Consider the following 23,586-nt stretch of genomic DNA (forward strand, 5'->3'; position numbering starts at 1 on the left):
TTGGCTTTTGTGTCCCCACTGCCTAGTACATGGACGGGTACATAGTAGGCACTGAATCAATGTTTGTGAATTGATTAAAGAGTGTTGTGAAGCAATGGTCAAATGTTAAGAGTAGCACAATGTATGTGTCACAGGACAACATTGGAGATCTATGTCCACTGGAGGACAGGACATCTGCACCCAACATCTTGTTACAAGTGAAAAGTTTCATGGGTGCTAAAGGTGGTACACTGAGAGGTGTAGTGGTAAGAGCCACTGTCAATAGTATTTGGAATATCATGGAAAATGGGAAAGGTATCATGGGATCAGAGGAGGTCAAAGATCCCAATTTTCATAAAAGGGAATAGAACAGAATATGCTAACACTGAGACAGGGAGCTTGACATCAATTCTTGGTGGGAAAAATGTAATCAATTATTAAAAAGATGATGGTGAGTAATATCTAGAAAAGGAAACAGTGACCACAAAGAGCACAAAGGAATTCATCAAGAATGACTGAAGCCAGAATACATTCATTTCCTTGGTTAACAGCATGAGTGTTACTAGGGAATGCAAAGGAAAGTTATGCATAGTTAAGTTAAATTATGCTAGCCTTGGAATAAGAAGAATTTAGATTTTAATTTCACTTCTTATGCTTATTAGATACACAAATGTAACTGGGCAAGTTACTTGACCTTTGAATCCTCAATTTCCAGGGTGAAAATCATAACAAACTACTGTGTACCAAGCTGCCATGAGGGATGAAGGAGATGAAGAAGATGAGTGGACCGGAGATCTGGATATATAAGGGAAGCTGGGAGCATTGAATGTAAACTCTTTAAAGAAACTGAGGCCCAGAGGGGTGATGATATGTGTGTGTATGTGCATATATACATATATGTGTGTATGCATATGTATACTGTGTATATATGTAACATATGTACACGCACATGTGTACATGTTGTATATATATGCAATATATGTACATGTGTGTATACTTTTTATAGACATGTATGTAGACAATGCATTACATACGACTCACACATGTGGATCGCTTTATCTCCATATCTTGTCATTGTCTAGTCATTTTTCAGGTGTGTCCAATTCTTCATGACACCACTTGAGATTTTGTTGGCAAAGATACTGAAGTAGTTCGCCCTTTCCTTCTCTAGCTTATTTGACAGATGAGGAAACTGAGGCCAACATCATTCAGTGACTTGCCCAGGGTCACACAGCTAGTGTCTGAGACTGGATTTGAACTCACAAAGTTGAGTCTTCCTGACTCCAGGCCCAGTACTCTATCTACTACACCTAGCTAGCTGCCCTTACACACATACATAGGTGTATACACGTATATACATATAAAATTCATTGTGTTATCCTCTTATGAATAAACTACATATCTATGTGTATAAATTTAATTATATATGATTCATATATATGAGTTACTTCAGGTGTGTATATCTATCTCTGTCTTTATAGAGATACTTGATAATTGTTAGCTAGCAGACACACAAAGCCTTGCTTAGTTATTTTAAGTACTGCTGAAAAGCAACATTTTATTGGAAAGCCATTTTCCCATATAAATAAAATGCAATAACAAATATGCTTATAGTTCAGAGATATGAATATTTAGGATATCCCTCCTTTGATGCAACATGGAGGTTAATCATTCCATCAGCCACACAGCCTGGGTCCTTACTGTTAGCAGGAAGATTAAAAAGGGTTTTGTTTTCTTTTGAAAGGAAACTGGGTCCCTAGAGATTCTTATTTGGATTGAAAGGAAAAATCTTTTCTATCAATGACAACCATCCATGCATTTGACAGCAAGTAATTAAAATGGTTTTTATTTCTCATGTCCTTGTCAAAAGAACAAGATCTTTTCCCCAAAACATGAAAAAGTAAATCCAATATTTGTACATCATCTACTCCTCTATCCCCTGTTTCAAAAACAAAAGAAAACTATTCTTCCTCTGAGATGTGGAAGGATGTTTCTCTCAAAACTTCTAAGCAGTTCACCAAGATCAAGGCCCCAGTTAATTCTCTCCAGTGCTTGGTCACAGGATTTTTCATTCTGTCCAAAGTCAGTTGCAAATCTTGCATCATGTCCCGGTAACTTTCTCCATAATGTGCTCCCCAAGTATAGAGGAAATCATATGCAGGCTTCCACATCATCTGCAAAGAAAAAAATGGAGAATTTATTGAATGGAAGCCCAGGGGCAAGTGCAAGTAGAGGAAAGCAAGGCCTCTTAGGAGACTTGGGAGATGGAGTCAAAATTGTAGCCAGCTGGGACTGTCTTTATCTTCAAAAAATGGATGCTTCAGAGGCAAATACTGTCCTGATACATCAGAGATGTTAGAGGTACAGCTTTAAAGAAAGCCTAACATACTCATGGAAGCCATTTCTATTTGATAAATCTTTGTGCTTATACAGAGCTAGTAGAAATTCTGTAATTTGAGTGTGGCCATGTGTTATAGGATCCCTCTAGTCAGAGCAGCCTGGACTCCATCTTGCTCCTGTCACATGATCTCTGTGTGGTGGTGGCCTTACTTCTCAAGGAACTAAGCAATTCTCTTTGAGTAGACCTGGATTCAAGTCCTCCTCTGAAAAACACCACCTATGTGAGGCTGGGCAAGTCACTTAACCTCCCACTGACACGGTCAGGCACCTCTCTAGAATACAACAGACACATTGCAAATCTGCTTTGCAGATTGCAGAACTGAAAAGTCTGCACACAGATAGATGCACAGGTCCATGAATAAAAGAAAAAAAAGTAATTATGTGCACCTTGTGTGATCATGGTTCACATGTAATAGGACTTCACAGGGGTAGATTTGATGGATGTTAAGTGTGGCTTTTGTTTCGTGTTATTAAATCAATGGCTTTGGAAATAGACTGCCTTTGTGATGTAGTGTCTTAGACTCTCTAGGAGCCCTGCTCTTTCCCTACCAAATCTCTTGAGTGTGCTGTGTAAAGATACTTAGTATTTCACATCATCTTATCCAAATGCAATTCAATAAATAAAGTAAACATTCAGTTGGATTTGCCAAATGAAAGCAATTCTCTGATTCCCTAGTAACAAACGATGGATGCCTGTTATCCCAGAGGGGGATCAAAAGCCTGCTTTGAGCCCCCTCTCCCTCCAGAGGGCTCTGACCCAACATCTGACCAGGCCAATGACATCACTGTTTCCATAGTGATCTGATGGCGTCAAAGAAGAACCTCACACACCAACTGAGGATGTCATGGTAACCATGGCAACCAGACTTATAGCGAGGATAGAGACAAAGATGGGCCAAATAAGACAAATTGTAAAATATGAAAAGAAAAATTTCCAAATGCATGTTCAGGGGATGAGGGCTGAGGGACAGAAAGATCCCATAAACCAAATAATTAGAATGCAAACTTTATTACTGATGCTTCTTTGGGGTCACTCATCTAATTTGCAGATATTTGTGCTGCTTGGAAAATGCAGACATTCCAAAACCATAAAAGTCAAAATATAATGTGAGGTGTCCCTCACAGAGCAGAGGATCCATTAACAGAAAAGGAAAAAGAGACGGAAACCATGAACAGTACTGAACCCCTTCGTCCCTTAGATTCTCCCGCTGTGTCCATGGTTTAAAGGCAGAAAATAAGGGAACATTGCTGGTGTGAATGGCAGGACCTGGGTCCTTGAGCTGACAGCCGATGCACCCAAACTCAATGGCAGTGTCCCTATTCCACAGAGAGCCTTGATTCCAGAAGCCTGGCTCACAGCCCTTTGGAGGAGGTGAAGAGAAGAGTGGACAGCAATAAAAAGTCATCCCACTAACTAAGACATCTTGTAAACAGGTTGTAACCATGCTCTTCAAAAGAAGAGGATGTGAATATAATCATTCATTAGTTAGATGAATTGAATTCAATGGTTTAAACCAAAGTCTAGGTATAAAGAAAGTATAAGATTGCTAAGTATCATGTGTATTTGTCAGGGGCCAACATTGGGCCGTATTGTCTCATTTATAGGTTTTGCCATTTCTAATTACTGGTTTGCCCCATTTGACTGTAGGAGGAATCGAAAATCTTTCTCTCCCCAACTCGAAGGCATTGTCTTTAAAGAGGTGGGACACTCTCTTGTTTCTAGATTTTTTTTTTCTATAAGTAGCCCTGAGTAATTTGATTAACCCTGACCCCCATCTGCTTAAGAACTGATGGAATAGTTTAGAAGAGAGACACCATTCCCCAGAGCTCAGCACAGTGCCTGGGCACGTAGTAGGCACTTAATAAATATTGATTGATGGATGGGTAGACAAATTGTTGATGGGTTGCTAAACTGTACTACTAAGTGGAATTTCCACACCAATGGAGTTCCCCTACTCCAGGGAAAGTATACAAACAAAAAGGGGGTAATTTTGGGCATACAGGTCTGGAAGAGAGATGTACTACCTTGAAACGAAAGAAAAACACCAATCAAACAAACCCTTAGTTGGTGGAGGTGGAGGGAGTCAATACTCTGCAATCACGCTATTGTTTTAATTTTAATATTCTTGAAAATAGAGGGGTACAATGTTTGTGAGTTTAGTGTTTTTGGTTCCTGCACATGTTCTGTACATAGCTTTGAAGGTTCCTACAATTGGATAGTACAGTGATTTCTGGTACGAGGGGTTATCTCCATAATAATGTGTCAGTAACACATAAAATTGTGCCCCTTGCCCATTTTAGGGTGGGGTTGTTGGGATGGTATAGTGGGAACTTCATGACAGGAAGTAAGGAGAAATCCTGGGTTCAACCCTTTTGAACCTCAGTTTCCTCATCTGTAAAAAAGAGCGTAATAGTAGCATTTTAACTGCTGAGTTATCGTGAAGGCCAAATGAGGTTATATAGATAAGGCAATTTTGTAAATCTGAGAGAGAAAAAAAATAGATGCAGAGAGAAACAGAGAGAAAGAGACCCACACTGAGACAGAAATAGACAGAGGCAGAGAGGAGAGAGATTGAGAGACAGAGAGGAAGACAGAGATAAAGACACTCACAGAGACAGACACAGCAAGTGAGACAGAGGCAGAGAGAGACAAGAGAGAGAGATTCAGAAGCAGAGGTACACACAGAGACAGATACATAGAGAGACAGAGATACACAGAGAGATAGAAGGACAGCAAGAGAGACAGAGACAGAGTCAAAGAGAGAGAAGAGATTGGCATATATTGGGGAGAGCTGGCCCTGTGATTCCCTGAGGGTATATCTTTCTTACTGGATCTTTCTGGTAAGGAAGCCTCTCTGTCCCTTCACTGCATCTCCCACTATTGGATGCCTGGGAAATGCTGAGAAACTTAGTAACTTACCCAAGACAACACAACCAATACAGAGCAGAAGCAGGATTTGAACTCAGGTCTTCCTGACTCTGATGCCAGTCACTATCCATTGCACGACACTTCCATACTATATACAGATATAAATCATTATCATTGTCATTCTCGTATGACACTGAGAGATCTTAACTAAGGTTTTTGAATTGTAATATTTCCCCATTGGGAGGGATCTTGGAATAAGTCTGGACCAGTAGTTCATAACCAAGGAGTCTTTCAACTTTTAAAAATATATTTTGGATAGAGTTTCCTTAAGACTCCTATTTTTTTAATTTTATGCAACTCGAAGTATTATTCTCTATAGAAATTCATAGGCACATAAGACTGCCAAAGTTTCCATAACACACAAGAAAGTTAAGAACCCCTTCTGTAGTCAAACCCCAGCTAATAAGAGTCCTCTCTACCACCCTGAAGACAAGCAGGCAGACAGCAGCTGTTGAAGCTCTCCAGGGGAGAGGAGGAGCCATGAGCACCAAAGGACCCCATCCCACTCACTTCTAGGAAGGTCTCATCATGAGAGGGATTCTCCTCCCACCAAGCCCATGTGTCAAGCCTTTCTCTAACTTCCATTCATGGTCTTAATTAAAGGGAATAAAGAAGCAATGTCTTTAGTTGTAAGATTATGTTTGTTTAGTTTCCCCCGGGGCTGAACACTGTGGGGGGGGGGGCGGTAATGTTTGTTATGTTACTCCTAGGGAGACGATGTGACTAACCTGTCCTGCTAATTTCCTGAAGATGAAATTGGAAACCCCTTACAGGAAGAGTTCAGGAATAAGTGAGACAAACTTAAGGATGGGACTCCCTGGTCATCCTCAAGAATCATACCTACTGCTCTGAGATGAGGAGGAAGAGGAGGAGGAGGAAGATGGGGAGGAAGAAGAGGGGAAGGAAGAGGAAGAGAGAGAAGGGGAGAAGTAACATTTATATAGCATAGTATGGTCTTAAGAGCTTTACAAATTTCATCTCACTTCACTCTCACAACCCAGCAAGGAAGGAACTATTTTTACCATTCCCATTTTACAGATGAGCAAAGTAAGGTCGAGAGAAGTGACTTGCCTAGTGCTACACAGGTGAGAAATGCCTAAGGAAGGATTTGAACTCATTTCCAGGGCTTTAACCACCGTGACACCTATCTACCACCAGCAACAACAGGAACGTGTTCTTTTTTAATTCAGGTATTATCATATTTCTGTTTTGTTTTCTTTCTCGTATCCTTAGTGATGAGTTCAGTGGCTCGTATACAATGGGTACTTAACAAGGCTTATTGAATTAAACATTGCTAATGTTCAATGTGACATAAAAACCCTCATTGGGCCTGGTCGGACTTCAAAGGTGGTCATGTAGAAACAGATTATATATATTTTTTCTGAGTGCTATATTAAGATAAAGGCAAGAAATCTACTCCAGAGAAAGATTTGGCCTTTCTTCCCTGGGGGCCTCATCCTACTAAAAGACATTTTGAGATCAGTGGAGTACTGTAGAGATCAGGCCCACAGCACTGTGCCAAGGTGGCAGCTTCATTATCATAGCCCATCACCTCTGACGTGAAAGATCTCTGCTGCTGTCCAATTAGTTGCTAGAGTATGTAGCCAAGATTGCTTCAAGTCAGAGACAGAGAAGTTGACTACAGGTGACTTCTCCTGGGCAGAAGGACTTGGCATCCTTCTCATTGCCGCTACAGCATTGGCTCAATCTAGAAAGTTCCAGAGGCACCTTCCCTCCTGCAACAGCCTGAGCCTCTAGTCCTTCCATGAAATATACAGATGATGGCAACTCTAGATTGGGGAAGATGGGATGACCATTTCTCAATCTCACCATTCCTAACAAAGTCAAGTGCTCCCAGTGTCTCAGGATGAAGTATTTTCTAAGTTGTGCAACACCACTGGGGTGAGGTGGTAATGATTGCATCTTCAGTGTCAACATTCATCATTTCTAATCCAGACATGGCTCAAACCATTCCAATTCTCACACAACCTAGCACCCCACTGGGAAATGTCACAACATTGTGGCATCTGGCCAATTCCATGGGTGATAGAGCTATGTGGATACCAGTCTGACTGATACCCACAGCCCAGGACAGCTCTGAAAGTCCACAAAATCATGGATGAGAAAAACAGGTAGAATTTCTGAGGGGGTCAGAACCCCAAGGAGGACCCAATGTCTAGTTTACTTTGGGGGCATTCAGAGAAGGAACCATCCTCAGCTGAGTGCCTTGGTTGATCCTAAGAACCTTGCCATCATTATTCATAATCACATTAATGGCAAGCACCTCAGCCACAGCATAGCCTGGAAATCACCTCCCCTCCCCACCACTACGCCAAATGTATGTACACTGAAGTTAGAATCCTAACAGAATCTCATTATGTTTGAGCTGGAAGAAAACTCTGATGTCTTCTGCTCTCATCATCAGGAAGTCTTTCTTTACCACAAACCTAAGTCTGTTTCACTGTCATTTCCAACCTTGGCTTCTTATCCCCCCACTAGATAGAAGCAGAATAAGCCCAATCCCTCCTCCAGGTAACATCTCTTCAAATACTTGGACACAAATAGCATGTCTCCAACCCCAAGTCTTCTTGGCTTCAAGCTAAACATTCCCACTTCTTTCACCTGATGCCCAAAGGTCATGATATTAGCCCTCACCAGCCTAGCTGCCCACTTCCAGACTCCCTCCTACTCATCATCATTATTATTAAGGATAATAATTATAGCTAACATTGATATAGCACTTACTATGTATCTGGGACTGTGTGCTGAGTGCTTTACAGTTTATCTTCACAACAACTCTGGCAAGTAGGCACTGGAAGGAAACTGAGGCAAGCAGAGGTTAAGTGACTCATTCAGTGTTGCATAGCTGGCAAGGATCTGAGGCCATATTTAAATTCAGGTCTTCCTGACTCCAGGCCTTGTACTCTACCCACAGAGCCACCTGGCTAAAATCTGTGCCTTAGATGGCACAGAACTGAACCCAGTATTCTGGGTTATGGCCTCACCAGGGCAGAGTACACTGGCTACCACTTCCCTAGACCTGGACTTTATGACTCTTCCAATCCCGAATACATAACACTGTATCTCTTGGCTGCCATATCACACTGTTCACTTACCTTAAGCTTACAACCTATCGTTAGCCAAGAAGGCAAAAGGGAGAGGTAGAGAAGCAGGAACCCTAGGCTAGTACGTCAACACAGAAGCCAAATGAAGAAAGCATTTCACGAGAGAAGAAAGCCAGTTCCCAATGCTTCAGAGAAATCAGAGAGGAAAAAGCCTGAGCAAAAGGGAAAGGGATTAATAATTGGCTTAAAAGGGGATTCTAGGTGGCACAATGAAGAAAGTGCTGGGCTTTGAATCAGGAGGACTCACGTTAATGAGTTCAAATCAACCCTCAGACTAGCTGTGTGACCCTGGGCAAGTCACTTAATCCTTCTTACCTCAGTTTCCTCATCTGGAAAATGAGCTGGAGAAGGAAATGGCAAACCAGTCCAGTGTCCTTGCCAAGAAAACCCCAAATGGAGTCAGGAATAGTCAGACATGACTGTAAAATGGCTGAACAACACTAACAACGACAATTGTGTTAAAGAGTCTGGAGGTCCCCGGCGACCTTTGAGAAGTGGGCCGAAAGCCAGGCCGCATATTGGGAGAGTTGGGAGGAAACAGGCGGCGAGGAGCGATGCCTCATCATACAAGCCTGGTTAGGAAAAGGAGGAGGGAAATTGGTTCAGCAGGGCCAAGTGTTTACTTGGAGGCTCTGCTTACCGCCCAAGAAGATCTCCATGTTTGTACGTGAAACAGAAGGAAGAAGTGGAAGCAGCTTAGTGAGGAGTCAAAGTCTCGGAGGTGGTACTGATGGTGATCACAAGTATTATTATCTAATTATCAATAATAAGTGACAACATTAATGTTATTAATGTTAATTATTGGTAATAATTAACAACGGTTCCATAATATTTTGTATTGTTATCATAGCCAACATTTACATAGCACTTCACAGAGGGGTGCTAGAGACAGCTCTAATGGGTTGGAAGAGCTGATTGTTAAATTTTCAGTTTGCGAATTCACACTCAGATCCAGGCTTGATTTGTTGTTCTATTTTTTGTCTAGATGTAAGACAGTATTCCTAATTCCCGGTTGCTAACTGTTTATCGGCACACCCCAGACTGTACATATATTATCTTGCTTGGCAAAGTAGCTGGTATGAAATAATTACACATAAATGCTCTATTTCATTTGATCCTCCCAACAACCCTGTGAAATAGACCTTAGTACCTCATTTTCCAGAAGGAGGAAATTGAGTACGAGAGGTTCCCATCTCACACAGCCTCAGAGTGCCTCTAAAAGGCTTAGGACTTCCTGACTCCCAGTCCAGCCTTCTCCTTAGTCCCAGGTGTCAAACAGGTAGCCCTAAGTGCTACCTGAGGCAGATTAAAATATAATTGGGAAATGCTGAATAAAATAAATAAAATACACTAAAACATAGATAATGTTACTATGTGGTATCCAAAATCAAATATGTGACCTGGCAGGGATCCTTATGTAAGTGGTCCCCATTTGCATTTGAGTTAGGTTTGGTCTAAGCTCTGCGGCTAAGGGAAAATCTGTGCAGAGGCATTGGCCTTGGTGTGGAGATTTGGGAGAATGGAGCAAGGGAGGCAGATGATGATTCCAGCTTCCTCTTAGCCTTGTGGTCAGAATCAGAGCCAGTAAGGGGGAATTGGAATATCCTTTGGAAGACAAGATGCATACAAATGAAGTCAACAGAAACAATACAAGACAAGCTCTTTCAGTACCAAATATGAGGTGTAGATAAGTGCCCCATGCAGGCAGGGGATGCATCGGTGGTAAAACAACTCTACGAATCCTGGGAAAGCACCAAGCTTCCTTTTGCTTAGACAACATTCCTAACACACAGTTTAGGCGCTGAATTGGGATGGTTTGAGCCATGTCTGGTTTAGGAATGAGGAGTGTTGACACTGAAGATGCAGTCATTACCACCTCACCCTGATGGTGTTTCATAACTTAGAAAGTACTTCATCCTGAGACACTGGGAGCATCATCATTACCACTATTTTATTTATAGTCTTTTGCCTTGGGCTATCTCAGCATTTTTTCTCAGTTTCTCAGATGAGGACATAGATGGAGTGCTCATCAAATTTCCCTGTGGCACTGAGCTCGGAGGATGAGCTAACATTATTCTAGGATCAGAGATTTAGAGCTAGAAGGAATCTCAGTATCCATCTGGCCCAACCCCCTTACTTCACAGATTAGGAAATCAAAGCCTAAGGAGGGCAAGTGACTTGTCCAAAGTCACGCAGAGGGTATGTGGACAGAGCTGGGGTTCAAACTCAACTCCCAAATTCAGACTATCTCCATTACTCCATGCTTTCTCCATTGAATGGGATGAAGACTGGAATCCCCAAATATTGAGACAAGCTTAGAAATGGGAATAAATCCAATATATGAAATTTAAGCAAATTCTTGAAAAAGTTGTGATTTCTTCAGAGGAAACAGTTCATGATGGAAAACAAGGGTGACTAGATTTCCATCACCAATTCAGAGTATGACCCAGGCATAGTTCAACAAATACATCACAGATAGTTACCTGAGCCAAACAAAGATGAAGCGACTTGCCCAGAGACACTCCCACAGGTCTTACATGTTAGAGGCAGAGTTTAAAATATGTCTTCCAGTCTCTAAGCCTAGATTCTCTCATGTGCTGTGCAGGGTTTTAAGAAAAATTATAAAATTCTACCCTTATTTTAAAAAATGAGGAAGGTGTAATTAGACACATTCACATGGAAGAAATCTGGGAGTTTCAAGGATCTTCACACTCAGTGTGAGTCAGCAGTATGAAATGGTCATCCAAAAGCTCAGCCCTTTGCACTGGGAAGGACAGAACCAGAATAATCAACAGAGAGTCCATGGCCAAGCTAAGTAAGCAGCTCGGAAGAGCGTGCCTGGCCACCCCTGATAATCAGCTCACCTAGGTCTGATTCGCTACATGACTGGGTCCTGAAGGAATTGGCAGATGTGATCACCAGGACACCATCAGTGATATTTGAAAAGTCATGGAAAACAGGAAAATCACCACAAGAATGGAGAAGAAAAAGTAGTATCCTGATTTACAAAGAAGGGAAAAGAGCAGGGTCTATCGACCAGAGACCAGAGAGCTTGATTTTGATTCCTGGGAAAATCTTTGAAAGGATCATTAGAATGATGGCTGTTGGACCTCCCAAAATGGAAGCCGTGGTTACAAGGAGCCAATTGGGCTTCGTCAAGAGCAGGTTATGGCAGACGAACCTCATTTTCTTAGGGGCATCGTTGTTCCCCTAGTGAATGAAAACCATGCTGCACATAGAGTTTATCTAGGTTTTAGCAGTGCTTTGGATGAAGTATTTTATTCTATTTTCATAGAGAAGATGGAAATGTAGAGGCTGGGCCATACTGGCAATGAGATTCCAAGCTTGTGCACCATTAGACTGTCACCTGAGAGGGCAGAACTATGAGTGATGGATGGAAGTTCTAGTGAGTGGGACTATAACTTGGTGCAAGGTAACAGAAAGCTCCTAACCATCAGAACTCTGACAAGTATGGAAACAGGCTCAGCAAAGTTCAGTGACCCAAGCTCATATAATTAGATGATCACCAAGTCAAAACTTGAATCCAGGTCTTTCAATTCAACGGCCAGTGCTCTTTCCACTGAAACATACTGTCTCTGATGGTAGCATTAGAGGATAGGAAGGGAGGCTTAAGACAAATATAAGTTCTTTGCTCCTTTCCAGTGTTCACATTCTCCATTTCCCTTCCTACCAAGAAAGGAAGGATCAAAAGCAAGATGTAAGGTTTAAAATGAAGTTGCAGCAACTACCTGAGTCACTTTGAGAGAGCCACTAGAGCTATCTAAGCCCTTTGTAAAAAGAATGACCTGATTTCTATGGCCTCTAACGTCCCTTCTATACATGAGCATCTGGGCAAACCACTAGGATGCTGATAGGGATATGCCAGGGCCAGCTCAAACTGTTTCATGAGAACCTATTTTTTCAGTGTTTAGTATTGGCATTTATACCTCAGAAATTGGCAAATGTGACAAATCACAGCTTGACTTCTTGTTTTGTTTATTGTCTAGTCTTAAGAAAGTGTTGGGGAAAATAATACTGAAGAATAAGCTGGAAAGCATGTCATGTGTACAAATCCCTCTCCCGTACTCGCCACCACAAAGATCTAGTAGTTAAACATATACCTGCGTACCCTTGGCTAGAGAAGTGTGTATATGGTGGGCAGAGAGGGAAAATTTTTAAAGAAACTTTTTTTTAGAGCCTTTCTAAAGCACGGTCTCTTAATCTCTCTCTCTCTCTCTCTCTCTCTCTCTCTCTCTCTCTCTCTCTCTCTCTCTCCTATTCCCCCACCCCCTCCCCTCCGTGTGTGTGTGTGTGTGTGTGTGTGTGTGTGTGTGTGTGTGTGTGAAAATTGGTGGGGGATTGGTTTTGTGGTCTTTGTCCTCCAATAAAGAACCACCGTGATGTTTTCTGTGTACAGGAAAGTTTCTTGCTACCTTCATTTTAAAAGTATTTCTGATTTTTGTTAGCCTTAAATGGAGTTCCTAGGACTCGGGCTTTATTTATTTTCATTTTCATATTAGCCGTATTAAAAAAGAAAATGGAACCAAAAATGGAGAAAAAAATAAAAGATTAAAAAAGAAGGATGCTTCCATCTGCATTTAGAGTTTATCAGTTTTCCCTCTGGAGGTGGATAACATTTTCATCACAGCTCTTTTGGAATTGACTTGGAACATTGATTTGATTATAATAGCTAACGCTTTCAAAGTTGAACATCAGTACAATATTGTTCCTTTTATGCCATGTTAGCCAATCTGATAGGTGTGATGTCATATCTCAGAACTGTTTTAATTTGGATGGTTCTAATCAGTAGTCATTTAGGGCATTTTTTTCATGTGACTATTGATAGCTGTAATTTCTTCTGGAGACTACCTGTTTCTATTTTTTGACTACTTATCAATTGGGGAATGGCTATTATATTTATAAATTTGATTCAGTTCTCAATATATTTGAAAAATGAGTCCTTTATCAGAAAAACTTGCTGTAAATCCCCCCACACACAGTTTCCTGTTTTCCTTCTAATTTTGGTTGCATTGGCTTTGTTTGTGAACCTTTTTAATTTCATATAATCAAATTTCTTGATTATACTTCCTGTGCTCTTCTGCATCCTTTGTTTGGTCATAAATACTTTCCTTATCCATAGATCTGACACGTAAAATTGTTTATACTCACTTAACTTATTTATGATATCACCCTCTATGTCTAATCATTTATCCATTTTGAACTTATCTTGGTTTTGGTGTAAGATGTTGGTCTATGTGTATTTTGTTGTTGTTGTTGTTGTTGTTTTTCCTAAACTGGTTCCAATTTTCTTTGTATTAATTAGAGCACTGGACGTGAGTTCAAATCTGGCTTAAGATACATAGTAAGTGTATGACCCTGAGCATGTCACTCAACATTGTTTGCTTCAGTTTCCTCATGTGTAAAGTGATCTGGAGAAGGAAATAGCAAACCACTCCAGTATCTGCCAAGAAAACCCCATATGGGGTCATGAAGAGTCACACAAGACTGAAAAAAATGATTGAACTCAGTCATAGCTGTATTTTGTCAAAGGCATTTTCTGCATCTATTGTTATAATATGATAGAATGTAAATTCTGTTATCAATAGAGGATCCAGAGGAAGACTACTGTGATTTCAAAAGTCATATAGCCTATATAAGATTGCATGTTGTATTGGTGTGGGGGCAACAGAGAAAAGGGGAGAAAATTTAGAACTGAAAATTTTATAGAAGTGAATGAAAAAAGAAAATCATGAAAAAAAAAGATTCAATAGCTTGGTAAAGGAAGCACAAAAAAGTGGCTGAATAGAACAATTCCTTAAAAAGTAGAACGTCCCAATGGAAAAGGAGGTATAAAAGCTAACTGTAGGAAAACATTCCTTAAAAAACTAGAATTGGGCAAGTGGAAGTTAATAATTCCATGAGACATCAAGAATCAGTCTAAGAAAATCAAAAAAGATGAAAAAATAGAGAAAAAATACTCCCGGGAAAAATAAGTGACCTGGAAAAAAAATCCAGGAAAGATGATTTAACAATTATTGGACTACCTGAAAGCCATGATAAAAAAAAAAAACCCTGGACAGCATCTTTCAAGAAATTCTCAAGGAAAACTACCGTGATATCCTAGAACCAGGGGGTAAAATAATAATTGAAAGAATCCACCAATCACCTCCTGAATATTACAGCCAAATTTTAAAATGTTCAGGTCAAGGAGAAAATACTGCAAACTGCCAGAAAAAAAAAAAAAAACAATTCAAATATCTAGGAGTCATAGTTAAAATTAGACAGTAATTGGCAGCTTCGACATTAAAGGATCAGAAAACTTGCAACATGATATTCTGGAAGGCAAAGGAGCTTGGATTACAAGGAAGGATCAACTGCCCACCAAAACTGAGCATAATCTTTAGTGTGAAATACGAATATTCAATAAAATTGGGGACTTGCAAACATTCCTGATGAAAAAATCAGAGTTGAATAGAAAATTACAACCCTCAAGTGAAGCATGAAAAGGTAAACAGGGAAGAAAAAAACACCCACAAATTATTCAATAAGGTTAAACTGTTTATATCTCTACATGGGAAGATGATACTTATAACTCATAAGAACTGTATCTTGGGACTTCTAGTGCCAATATGACTGAGGGAGGAAGGAAAACTTTGAAGCCCTTCCAAATTCCAAACCTATATATCAATGATCATCTAGCCTTTCCTGGAGAATTTACCAACACTAAAACATTCCATTCTACTGTTAGGCAGCTATCACAATCGGGGCATTTTTGGTTTTTGTTCATGGTTTTTGTCTTGTTTTGTGTTAATGATCTTGTATGTTTGTGTTCTCAACTCATGCAGCCAAGGTGGTATGGCAAACAGTATGCCCCATTAGATTGTGTGCTTTTTGAGGGAAGAAATATTTTTGTCTTTCTTTATATCCCCAGAATTTAGCACAGTGCCTCACACATATCAGGCACTTAACAAATGCTTGCTGACTTACTTAATCACAATTTTCTCAGCCTCAGTTTCTTCATCTGTAAAATGGGACTAGTAATGCCACTCTGCTCTCAGGATTCTTATATGGATCAACTGAATTTACACATATAAAGTGCCAGGCAAACCTCAAAACTAGCTATTATTAATATTAATTATTATATTAAGCCTAAATACATCTCCCTGTAATTTCCATACATTGTTTCAAACTCTGCCTTCTGGAGTTAAACACAACAGATCAAATTTCACGTCCATATAATAATTCTTCCTCGGACATGTCCTAGCTGTGTAACCCCAGGGGGAAATCACTTTACCCTGCATGCCTCCATTTCCTCATGTGTCAAATGAGTGGGAGAAGGAAATGGCAAACAATTCCAATATCTCTGTCAAGAACACCCCAAATGGGCTCATGAAGTGAAAACAACTAAGCAACAACATAATTATTCTTCAGATACTTTGATCCCTGCTAGAGTGGAAAGTATACTGGACTGTACTTAAGAAACTGAGTTGAAATCTTGGATTTGCTACTTACAACCTATGTGACCTGGAAATAGCATTTCACATCTTTAGATCTTTGTTTACTCATCTATAAAATCAGGGGGTTGGAATATATGACCTCTAAGGTAATTTCCTGGTCAGTGACTATGATTCTATAATTCAATAACTCCCAAATCTTCTCTTATCCAGGCCAAATATCCCAAATTCTGTCAATCATGCAACATATGACTTTTGAGATGACAGTAGTCTTCCTCTGGATGCTCTATTGATAATTAACATACTTCCCAAAATGCAGGCCTTAAACGTGAACCTGAATGTAGTCTGACTAGGGCAGACTTCGGATTCCTCCAATGTACCTTTCTTAATGCAGAGGAAGATTGCATTGGACTTTTTTTTACTTTTATATTATAATGTCTCATTTTGAATTTGCAGAGGATTAATCCACACACACCCCAGATCAGAATTCCCTAGCCATGACATCTCCATCTTATCCTAGCTTAAGAAGTTCTATCATATTAAAATTATCCCAATATACTAGCCTGGTAAAATCTCTTTGCAACCCTACTCAATCATTCAGTATGTTAGCTAGCCATTCCTGCTTTGTGTCAGCTACAAAATGGGGGAAAATGTCACTTATGACTTTAAATGGCAAACAGGATAGGGAAAAACTCTGATTGCTGAGCCACCCACTAGACACCTGCTTCCAAGTGGTTGTTGAAGTATAAATGATTATTCTGTGCGTTCAGTTAATTCAACCTATTTGAAATTCACATGTCTAGCCTACACCTCTCCATCTTGTTCACACATATAGCATGAGAGACTGACAAAATCTTTGCTGGCATCTACGTAAACAATACCTATAGAATTTATAGAAGGAAATCAGGTCAGTCTGCCATGACTCACTTGCTATGCCCCAATGTGACATTTTGATCACTGCTTGCATTTCGGGATACACAATACCCATTGCTTCAACAACAAGCAAGCATTTTGTCAGGAATCACGATCAAGCTCATTATATTATACTTTGGAGATGCCTTCCTTCCCCTACTTTAATAGGACATTTGCTCTTCTCTACTCTAGCAGCATCTCTCCGGCTGTCTAAAATCTTTCAGGGATCATTGACAATAGCTCGGTCATCAGATCTGCCGGTATTTTTAGTATCCTAGATCTCAGATCATCCTGACCTAATGACTTGAACTCATGAAGGGAAATGAGGTATTCTCTTATTATCTTCCTACACATCATGGGTTTCAATTCCCTATTAGCTGTTTTTTGTTCTGGTCTTCCCCAGCAAAAGAAAATAAAAACTAAATAAACACATAAGCAGCTCTCTGGCATCAGGTACCATAACTCTTTCCACCCAGATTCCACATGAATATGATATACATGCAGTTGGAATTATTTATATTGGGCTCTATCATTTGGTAGGTTCTGCTGCTTTAGAATTTTTTTAGAGTCATTTTTGCAGGTGTCTGGAGGGGTTTGGGGGAGAGCTTAAGGAAGTCCCTGGTTTCACTCTGCAATCTAGAATTATTTATGAAAACACACTTACTCCTTTCCACTTAAAAATTCAGTTTAGTATTAAAATGTCTAGTATAGCAGTTCAAATGATTTTCTAAAATCCCCACATTTGCCAAAGACTATGTTGCCTCTTTGGCTTGGGTTGTAGGCAGCTGAGGACAAATAAAAGATTTTAGGTGTCATTTAAGAGTAATCAATATGGTGAAAAACCAGGATTAGACCATCCAGTAACTGCCTGCATGCAATTAAGATCAAAGCAAGATACAACAAAAGAGATGCTAAAGATTTCCCAGTTTAGAATTCTCTGTTTCAACTCAGTACAGAATCATTAGATAATGCACCAGATAATGAAGAACACAGTGAATAAAGGAGATTTAAGTTTAAACACCGTTCCCCTGATTTTTTTTGCTTTTAAAATAAAAGTAGAGAGAATGTAGTTGGTTTTAACTTCCTTTAAATAAATACATTTTGAGATATTCAGAGATCAACCTACCTAAATTCCTCATACAATAAACACAATGAATAAAGTCTTATATTTTTTGTTTCCTTAGTTATAATATTAAGAAGACAAAGGATTTTATTATTACAGCAAGAGCTCATATTTGCATAGCAAATTATAGTCGACCCAGTGGCTTGCTCGCAATAACCCCCCGGAAACCTCTCCCCCACAAATCTTTCTATAAGATCTCCAGTTCCTCCTATTGGTTGTTATGAGGCATGGTCTCCAGGCTCCACATCATCCCAGCTGCCTTCCTCTAGATCTAGTACTGCTCCTGCTGCTGCTGCCTCTACTTCTTCTCCTGCTGCCCCTACCACTGCTGTTGTTACTATTATTACTGTTACTGCTGCCTCCTCCTCCTCCTTTGTCTTCTTCTTCTGCTACTGCTGCTGCTGCTGCCTCACTAAGCCCATGGTGAAAAAAGAACTATCCTATAATGCAAATGATAGAACTGATGGTAAGTAATATGAATTCTAGGGATCACTAAAAGCTGGAGGCAGGATTTGAACTCAGGTGTCCTGTTTTCCCAGGGTAGAGACCCTTTCCCTAAACCAGAAATATCAAACTCATGGCCTGCAGGCCATATGCCTCCCTGAATGAGTGGGGCCTGAACCAAATTAAAATGTATATGCGAAAGGTTTACAAAATTAATAAAAATACAATACAAAATAGATAATGTTAATCTGTGGTTGCTAAGTCAATATGTGGCCCACGGGAGTCTGTTTCTAACCCTATATTAGAGCACGCAGGTCATTGGCAAGGCTTATAGAGCTTTTGTCTTTAATCACAAGACAGAAGCAATCATTCCTTTGAATAGACATGCTAATGAGTAAATGTGCACACAATTGGACATACTTGCTTTCTCACTCTCCCCAGTTTCTTGATTAATATCTTCATGATTTCCCTTAACAGTAATTTCATCTTTCAAAAAGTAGAGGAACCCATTGAAAAGAACACATAATGTGGACCTATTTTCCACAACAAGGAAGAAATGCTTATTTGGATGGAAATGCTAGCTTGGGAAATGGGAGCAGGGCTAAATATCCCGTCTTAGAATTTGTGATTGAGAGAGGAAGTCTGGGAATAATAGGAAACACATCTTAAATTTGAGGACAATAGATTTCAAAGTGTTCTGATAAAGGAGAGATAGGGAACCATGGCCTAAAATTTTACAGAAGAAATTATTCCCAAAAGGAGAGGAAACCCTTTTCAAAAATATTTAGTTATTCTTAAGTTCTTAAGAATTTGAGTTCCAAATTCTCTCCCTTCTTGCAGACTCTCTCACACCTGTTGAGAAGGCAAGCAATATGACAGCAATTACATCTGTGAAATTATGCAAAACATTTCCATATTAGCCATGTTGCAAAAAAAAAGCAATAAAAATAAAGTCATCCACAGTTAGTCAGTCTACAGTATTGGTGTTAATGTGTATAAGGTTCAACTGGTTCTGTTCACATCACTTTGCATTAGTTCACATAAGTCTTTACAAGTGTTTCTGAAATCCACCTGTTCATCATTTTTTATAGCACAGAGATATTCCATTACAATCATGCACCACAAGTTGTTCAGCCATTTCCCCACTGATGAGCATCCCCTAATATTTCCGATTCTTTGCAACTACAAAGAGATCTGCTATAAATATTTTTGTACAAATAACTCCTTTCCTCCCATCTTTAGTCTCCTTGTGATACAGGTCTAGTACTGGTATTGCTGTAACAAGGGTATGCACAGTTTTATAGCCCTTTGGCCATAGTTCCAAATTGTTCTTCAGAATGGTTGGAATGGTTTACAACTACACCAACAGTATATTAAAGACTCTATTTCTCCACGTCTCCTTCAGCATTCATCAGTTTGCTTTTCTGTCTTGTTAATCAATTTTAACGGTGTAATGTGATACCTCAGAATTGTATTAATTTGTATTTTTCTAATCAATAGTGATTTAGAGCATTTTTTAAAACATAATGTTGTCTATGTTTTATTTTAATTTTATGTATTTGGTTAAATATTTCCCAGTTACATTTTTTGAGAGTTTTTATTTTTAGCTTACAACCCTCGGTTCCACATAATTTTGAGTTCCAGGTTTTCTTCCCCCCGCCCTGCCCCTGCACCTCCCTCCCTAAGATGACATGAATCCAATATATCTTCTACGTATAACACACTAGTCAAGTTGTGAAGAATTATGACCAATGGAATGAATCATGAGAAAGAGGAAACAGAACCAAAAAAAAACAACCCCAAAAAACAAAAACAAGAGAGAAAAAAAGAGGAAAAAAAAGGCAAGCAAAAAGTGTGCCTCAATCTGCATTCAGACTCCATAGTTCTTTCTCTGGATGTAGATAGCATTCTCCATCGTGAGTCCTTTGGAGTTGTCTTTGCACCTTGTGTTGCTGAAAAGAACAAAGTCTGTCAGGGTTAGTTGTCACAGAATCCATATATCTGTGGTTGTGTATAATGTTCTCCTAGTTCTGCTCCACTCACTCAGCATTATATCATGTAGGTTTTTCCAGGTTATTATGAAGTCCATATCTTCCCCATTTCATATAGCACAATAGTATTCCATTACCTTCATATACCACAACTTGTTCAGCCGTTCCCCAATTGATGGGCATCCCCTTGATTTAGAACATTTTTAACATGACTATAAATAGCTTTGATTTCTTCTCCTCAGAATTACCTATTCATATCATCTGACCATTTGTCAATTGGAGAATAGTTCTTTTTTTATAAATTTCAGTTCCCTATATATTTGAGAAATGAAGCCGTCTTTTATCAGAGAAATTTGCTGTAAAACTTTTTTCCAGTTATCCAATTTCCTTCTGACTTTAGCTACATTGATTTTGTTTGTGCAAAACCTTTAATTTCTCATAATTAAAAATATACATTATATTTCCTATTATCTTTTCTACCTCCTGTTTGATCATAAACTCTTCTCTTATCCATAGATGTAACAGATAAAATTTCCCATGCTCCTCTAATTTGCTAATGGTATTACCCTTTATGTCTAGATCATGTACCCATTTTGACCTTGATATGTGGTATGAGATGTTAGTCTATGTCTTAGTTTCTGCCAAACTGCTTTTTAGTTTAGGAAACACTTTAATATTTAAGTTCTGGAGGCACAAAGTAAAACATCTCAATTAGGATTAATCTCAAAGAGCTCAATGTGCATACAGGAAAATCAGCATCCATTTTAGATTTTTGAAAATCATGAATAGAATGTTACAGGAAGAAGCGTGGATCATTAGAAAGACCTATACTTGGAGTCAGAGCAATTTGAGCAAGTCCACATCTGTGGGCCTCAGTTTCTTCATAAAATGTAGGAGTGAATTACAAGGTCCCTTCCATGTCTAGGTCTATGATTCTATGATCCCAAGCAAGGTCAGCTAATGAAGCATGACTGTAAGTCAAAAACACACAAAAGAAAGTTCAGATACAGAGCAGAAATGGGGCCCAGAAGTCTAAAGGGTGTACAATAGCAAATTTTGTGGGTCCTTAGTCTATTTTAATCAACCACATATTAGTAGAGGAAGCCTGTAAGTCATAGAAGAAGCAAATGATAAGGGATGGAGGATGCAGGACTACTCCTCCATCTAGCCAGAAGAAATAGAGAGGGTGGCTCCCTTATTTTCCAAGCTGTGTGAACTGTGAAGAAACCTGGGTGTGTTCTGGGTAGCCCCCATTGGGAAGGGTCAAAGGAGGAAGGGAAAGAGGCAGGGCACGATAAGGGTGAGTCTTCTCACCTAGCCATGAATGATGGACTCTGGGATAACCAGGGGTAGTGAACGGGGCAAAAGAGTAGAACAGAGGTAAAAATGTGACCCCATTTGTTGACAGGATGGATAGATGATCTCAGCAGAGTTGGTTGTAGAACGGCTGATTGGACAAGAACACATTTGTTTTTGAGTCACGGTCTGAACTTGGATTTTGTTGAGGGTACAATTTCATAGAGCACATCGTATCCAGCCTCCTAGATTTCTAAGGCAAATGTTTCCATAGAATCCTGCTCCAATCCTTCTTTATATTGTGGTTATGACCCTGGCTCCTCCAAAGCAATGTTAATGAAGTACAAGTACTGGTGCTGACTGATCATGGCTTGCAGGTGTGTTGTCTGAGGACCAGTCTAATAACATTTAGGGATAATTGTTACCAGGCTGACCAAGGGTCAGGAGTTTTTGGCCATAGTAATTCTCAATATATCTCAATGAGTCACAGAGATCTTGGATCTGCATTAGTGAGTGGATTGAGTACCTACACAAGCAAAATTACAGTTCTGTGACTGTGAACTGTAAGTTCTTTGGGGAAATATGGGGAACAGGTATTCTAGCCATTCTGATCAAGAAACACTACACAGCCAAGACCTTGAAAGCAGTCTTCATAAAAAAGTTAGACTGACTGAAAGGCTTCAGTAAGAGATGCCTCCACTTTCTGTAGGTCAGGTCCGACACCTCAGATGGCCCAGTGTCCTCAGAAGAGAAGCTGCTCAAGGCTTGGCCTTTCCCATGAGAATCAATAGGGTGTGTTTCAGGGCCACAGATTCCTACAACTAAGCTGAGGCTTTGTCAGTGGTGATGGTCAAGCTGGAGGACAAGAAACCATCACAAAAGGAAACTGACTGGAGCAGTTCATATTCTAAAGTAATTACCCATTTATAACAACTCAGAACCAGGAAGAATAAATCAATGAGTACTGATTAAGTGCCTACGATGTGCCAGCCAGTGGGCTAGATACTGGGGATACAAGAACAAAGAAAGAAACAATCCCTACTCAAAAGGAGCCTTCATCAGTTAAGTGCTTAATAAATGTTGGTTGAATTAAATCGTACTCAGGGAGTTAGGCATGATGGATATTACAGAGATAGCTATGTAAATAGGAAAGAGCATTGGATTGGGAGTCAGGAAGACCTGAGTTCAAATCCCACCTCAGACACTTATATTATCTGTATGATCTTGAGAAAAATCACTTAAGCTTTCTAACTCCTAGTATTCTCATCTGCAAAATGTGGTTAATTAAAAAAAAATCTTACCTCAGAGGTTTGTGAGAATCAAATTTCATATGTGTGTGCTTATTATACATATATATACATACACATATATACATACACGCACCATACACACATACAAACACATACCAGTGGTGCTTTGCAACCTTAAATCATGATAAAAATGCTAGCCACTGTATTATACCATCCCTCCCCCTTCCCCCATTCTATGGATGCAGAATGTGAGGCACAGCAAAGAGACATAACGTGCCCACGATCCCACAACTATCACAGCCAGAGTCTGCAACCGCATCTCCTGATGTAAATCCACCATATAATGTAGTCTCCCACCAAGAAGATTCCTTCCTTGTTGAATTGCATTAAATAACTTGATATAAGCTGTGTTGTTACCCAGGTAATCCTTTCCAGGATAGATTTCAGGTGTCCAGGAAGCACAAGGCTCCTTCAAATATCAGAAGATTTAAATTTAGAGAAAAACCATCTTTGCCCAGAAACACCTACTTTTGTCTGACCATAGACACTGAGGGCCTGCCCCCTACCAGAGCTTACAGAAAATCAATCAATCTCAGACCTCTGATCTGCATAGGGAACATAGAAGAGGCAAAAAATATTAGCATCTGTAGTTTGGGGTGTGGTCTTATGGGAGCAGTTACAAG

At 39.7% G+C, this 23,586-nt stretch overlaps 1 protein-coding gene across 1 annotated transcript in view; it reads right to left on the reverse strand.

Moving 5' to 3' along the window:
- Positions 1 to 1,940: 1,940 nt before the first annotated feature.
- MACC1 (MET transcriptional regulator MACC1) overlaps positions 1,941 to 23,586 on the reverse strand; it is a 68,128-nt gene continuing 46,482 nt past the window's right edge. The window contains exon 5 of the mRNA XM_036761775.1: positions 1,941 to 2,153. Within this exon, the coding sequence (XP_036617670.1) occupies positions 1,941 to 2,153 (213 nt within the window). The remainder of the gene's footprint in view (positions 2,154 to 23,586) is intronic.

The sequence above is a fragment of the Trichosurus vulpecula genome, chromosome 5 (genome assembly GCF_011100635.1).
Source record: "Trichosurus vulpecula isolate mTriVul1 chromosome 5, mTriVul1.pri, whole genome shotgun sequence".
Taxonomy (NCBI): domain Eukaryota; kingdom Metazoa; phylum Chordata; class Mammalia; order Diprotodontia; family Phalangeridae; genus Trichosurus; species Trichosurus vulpecula.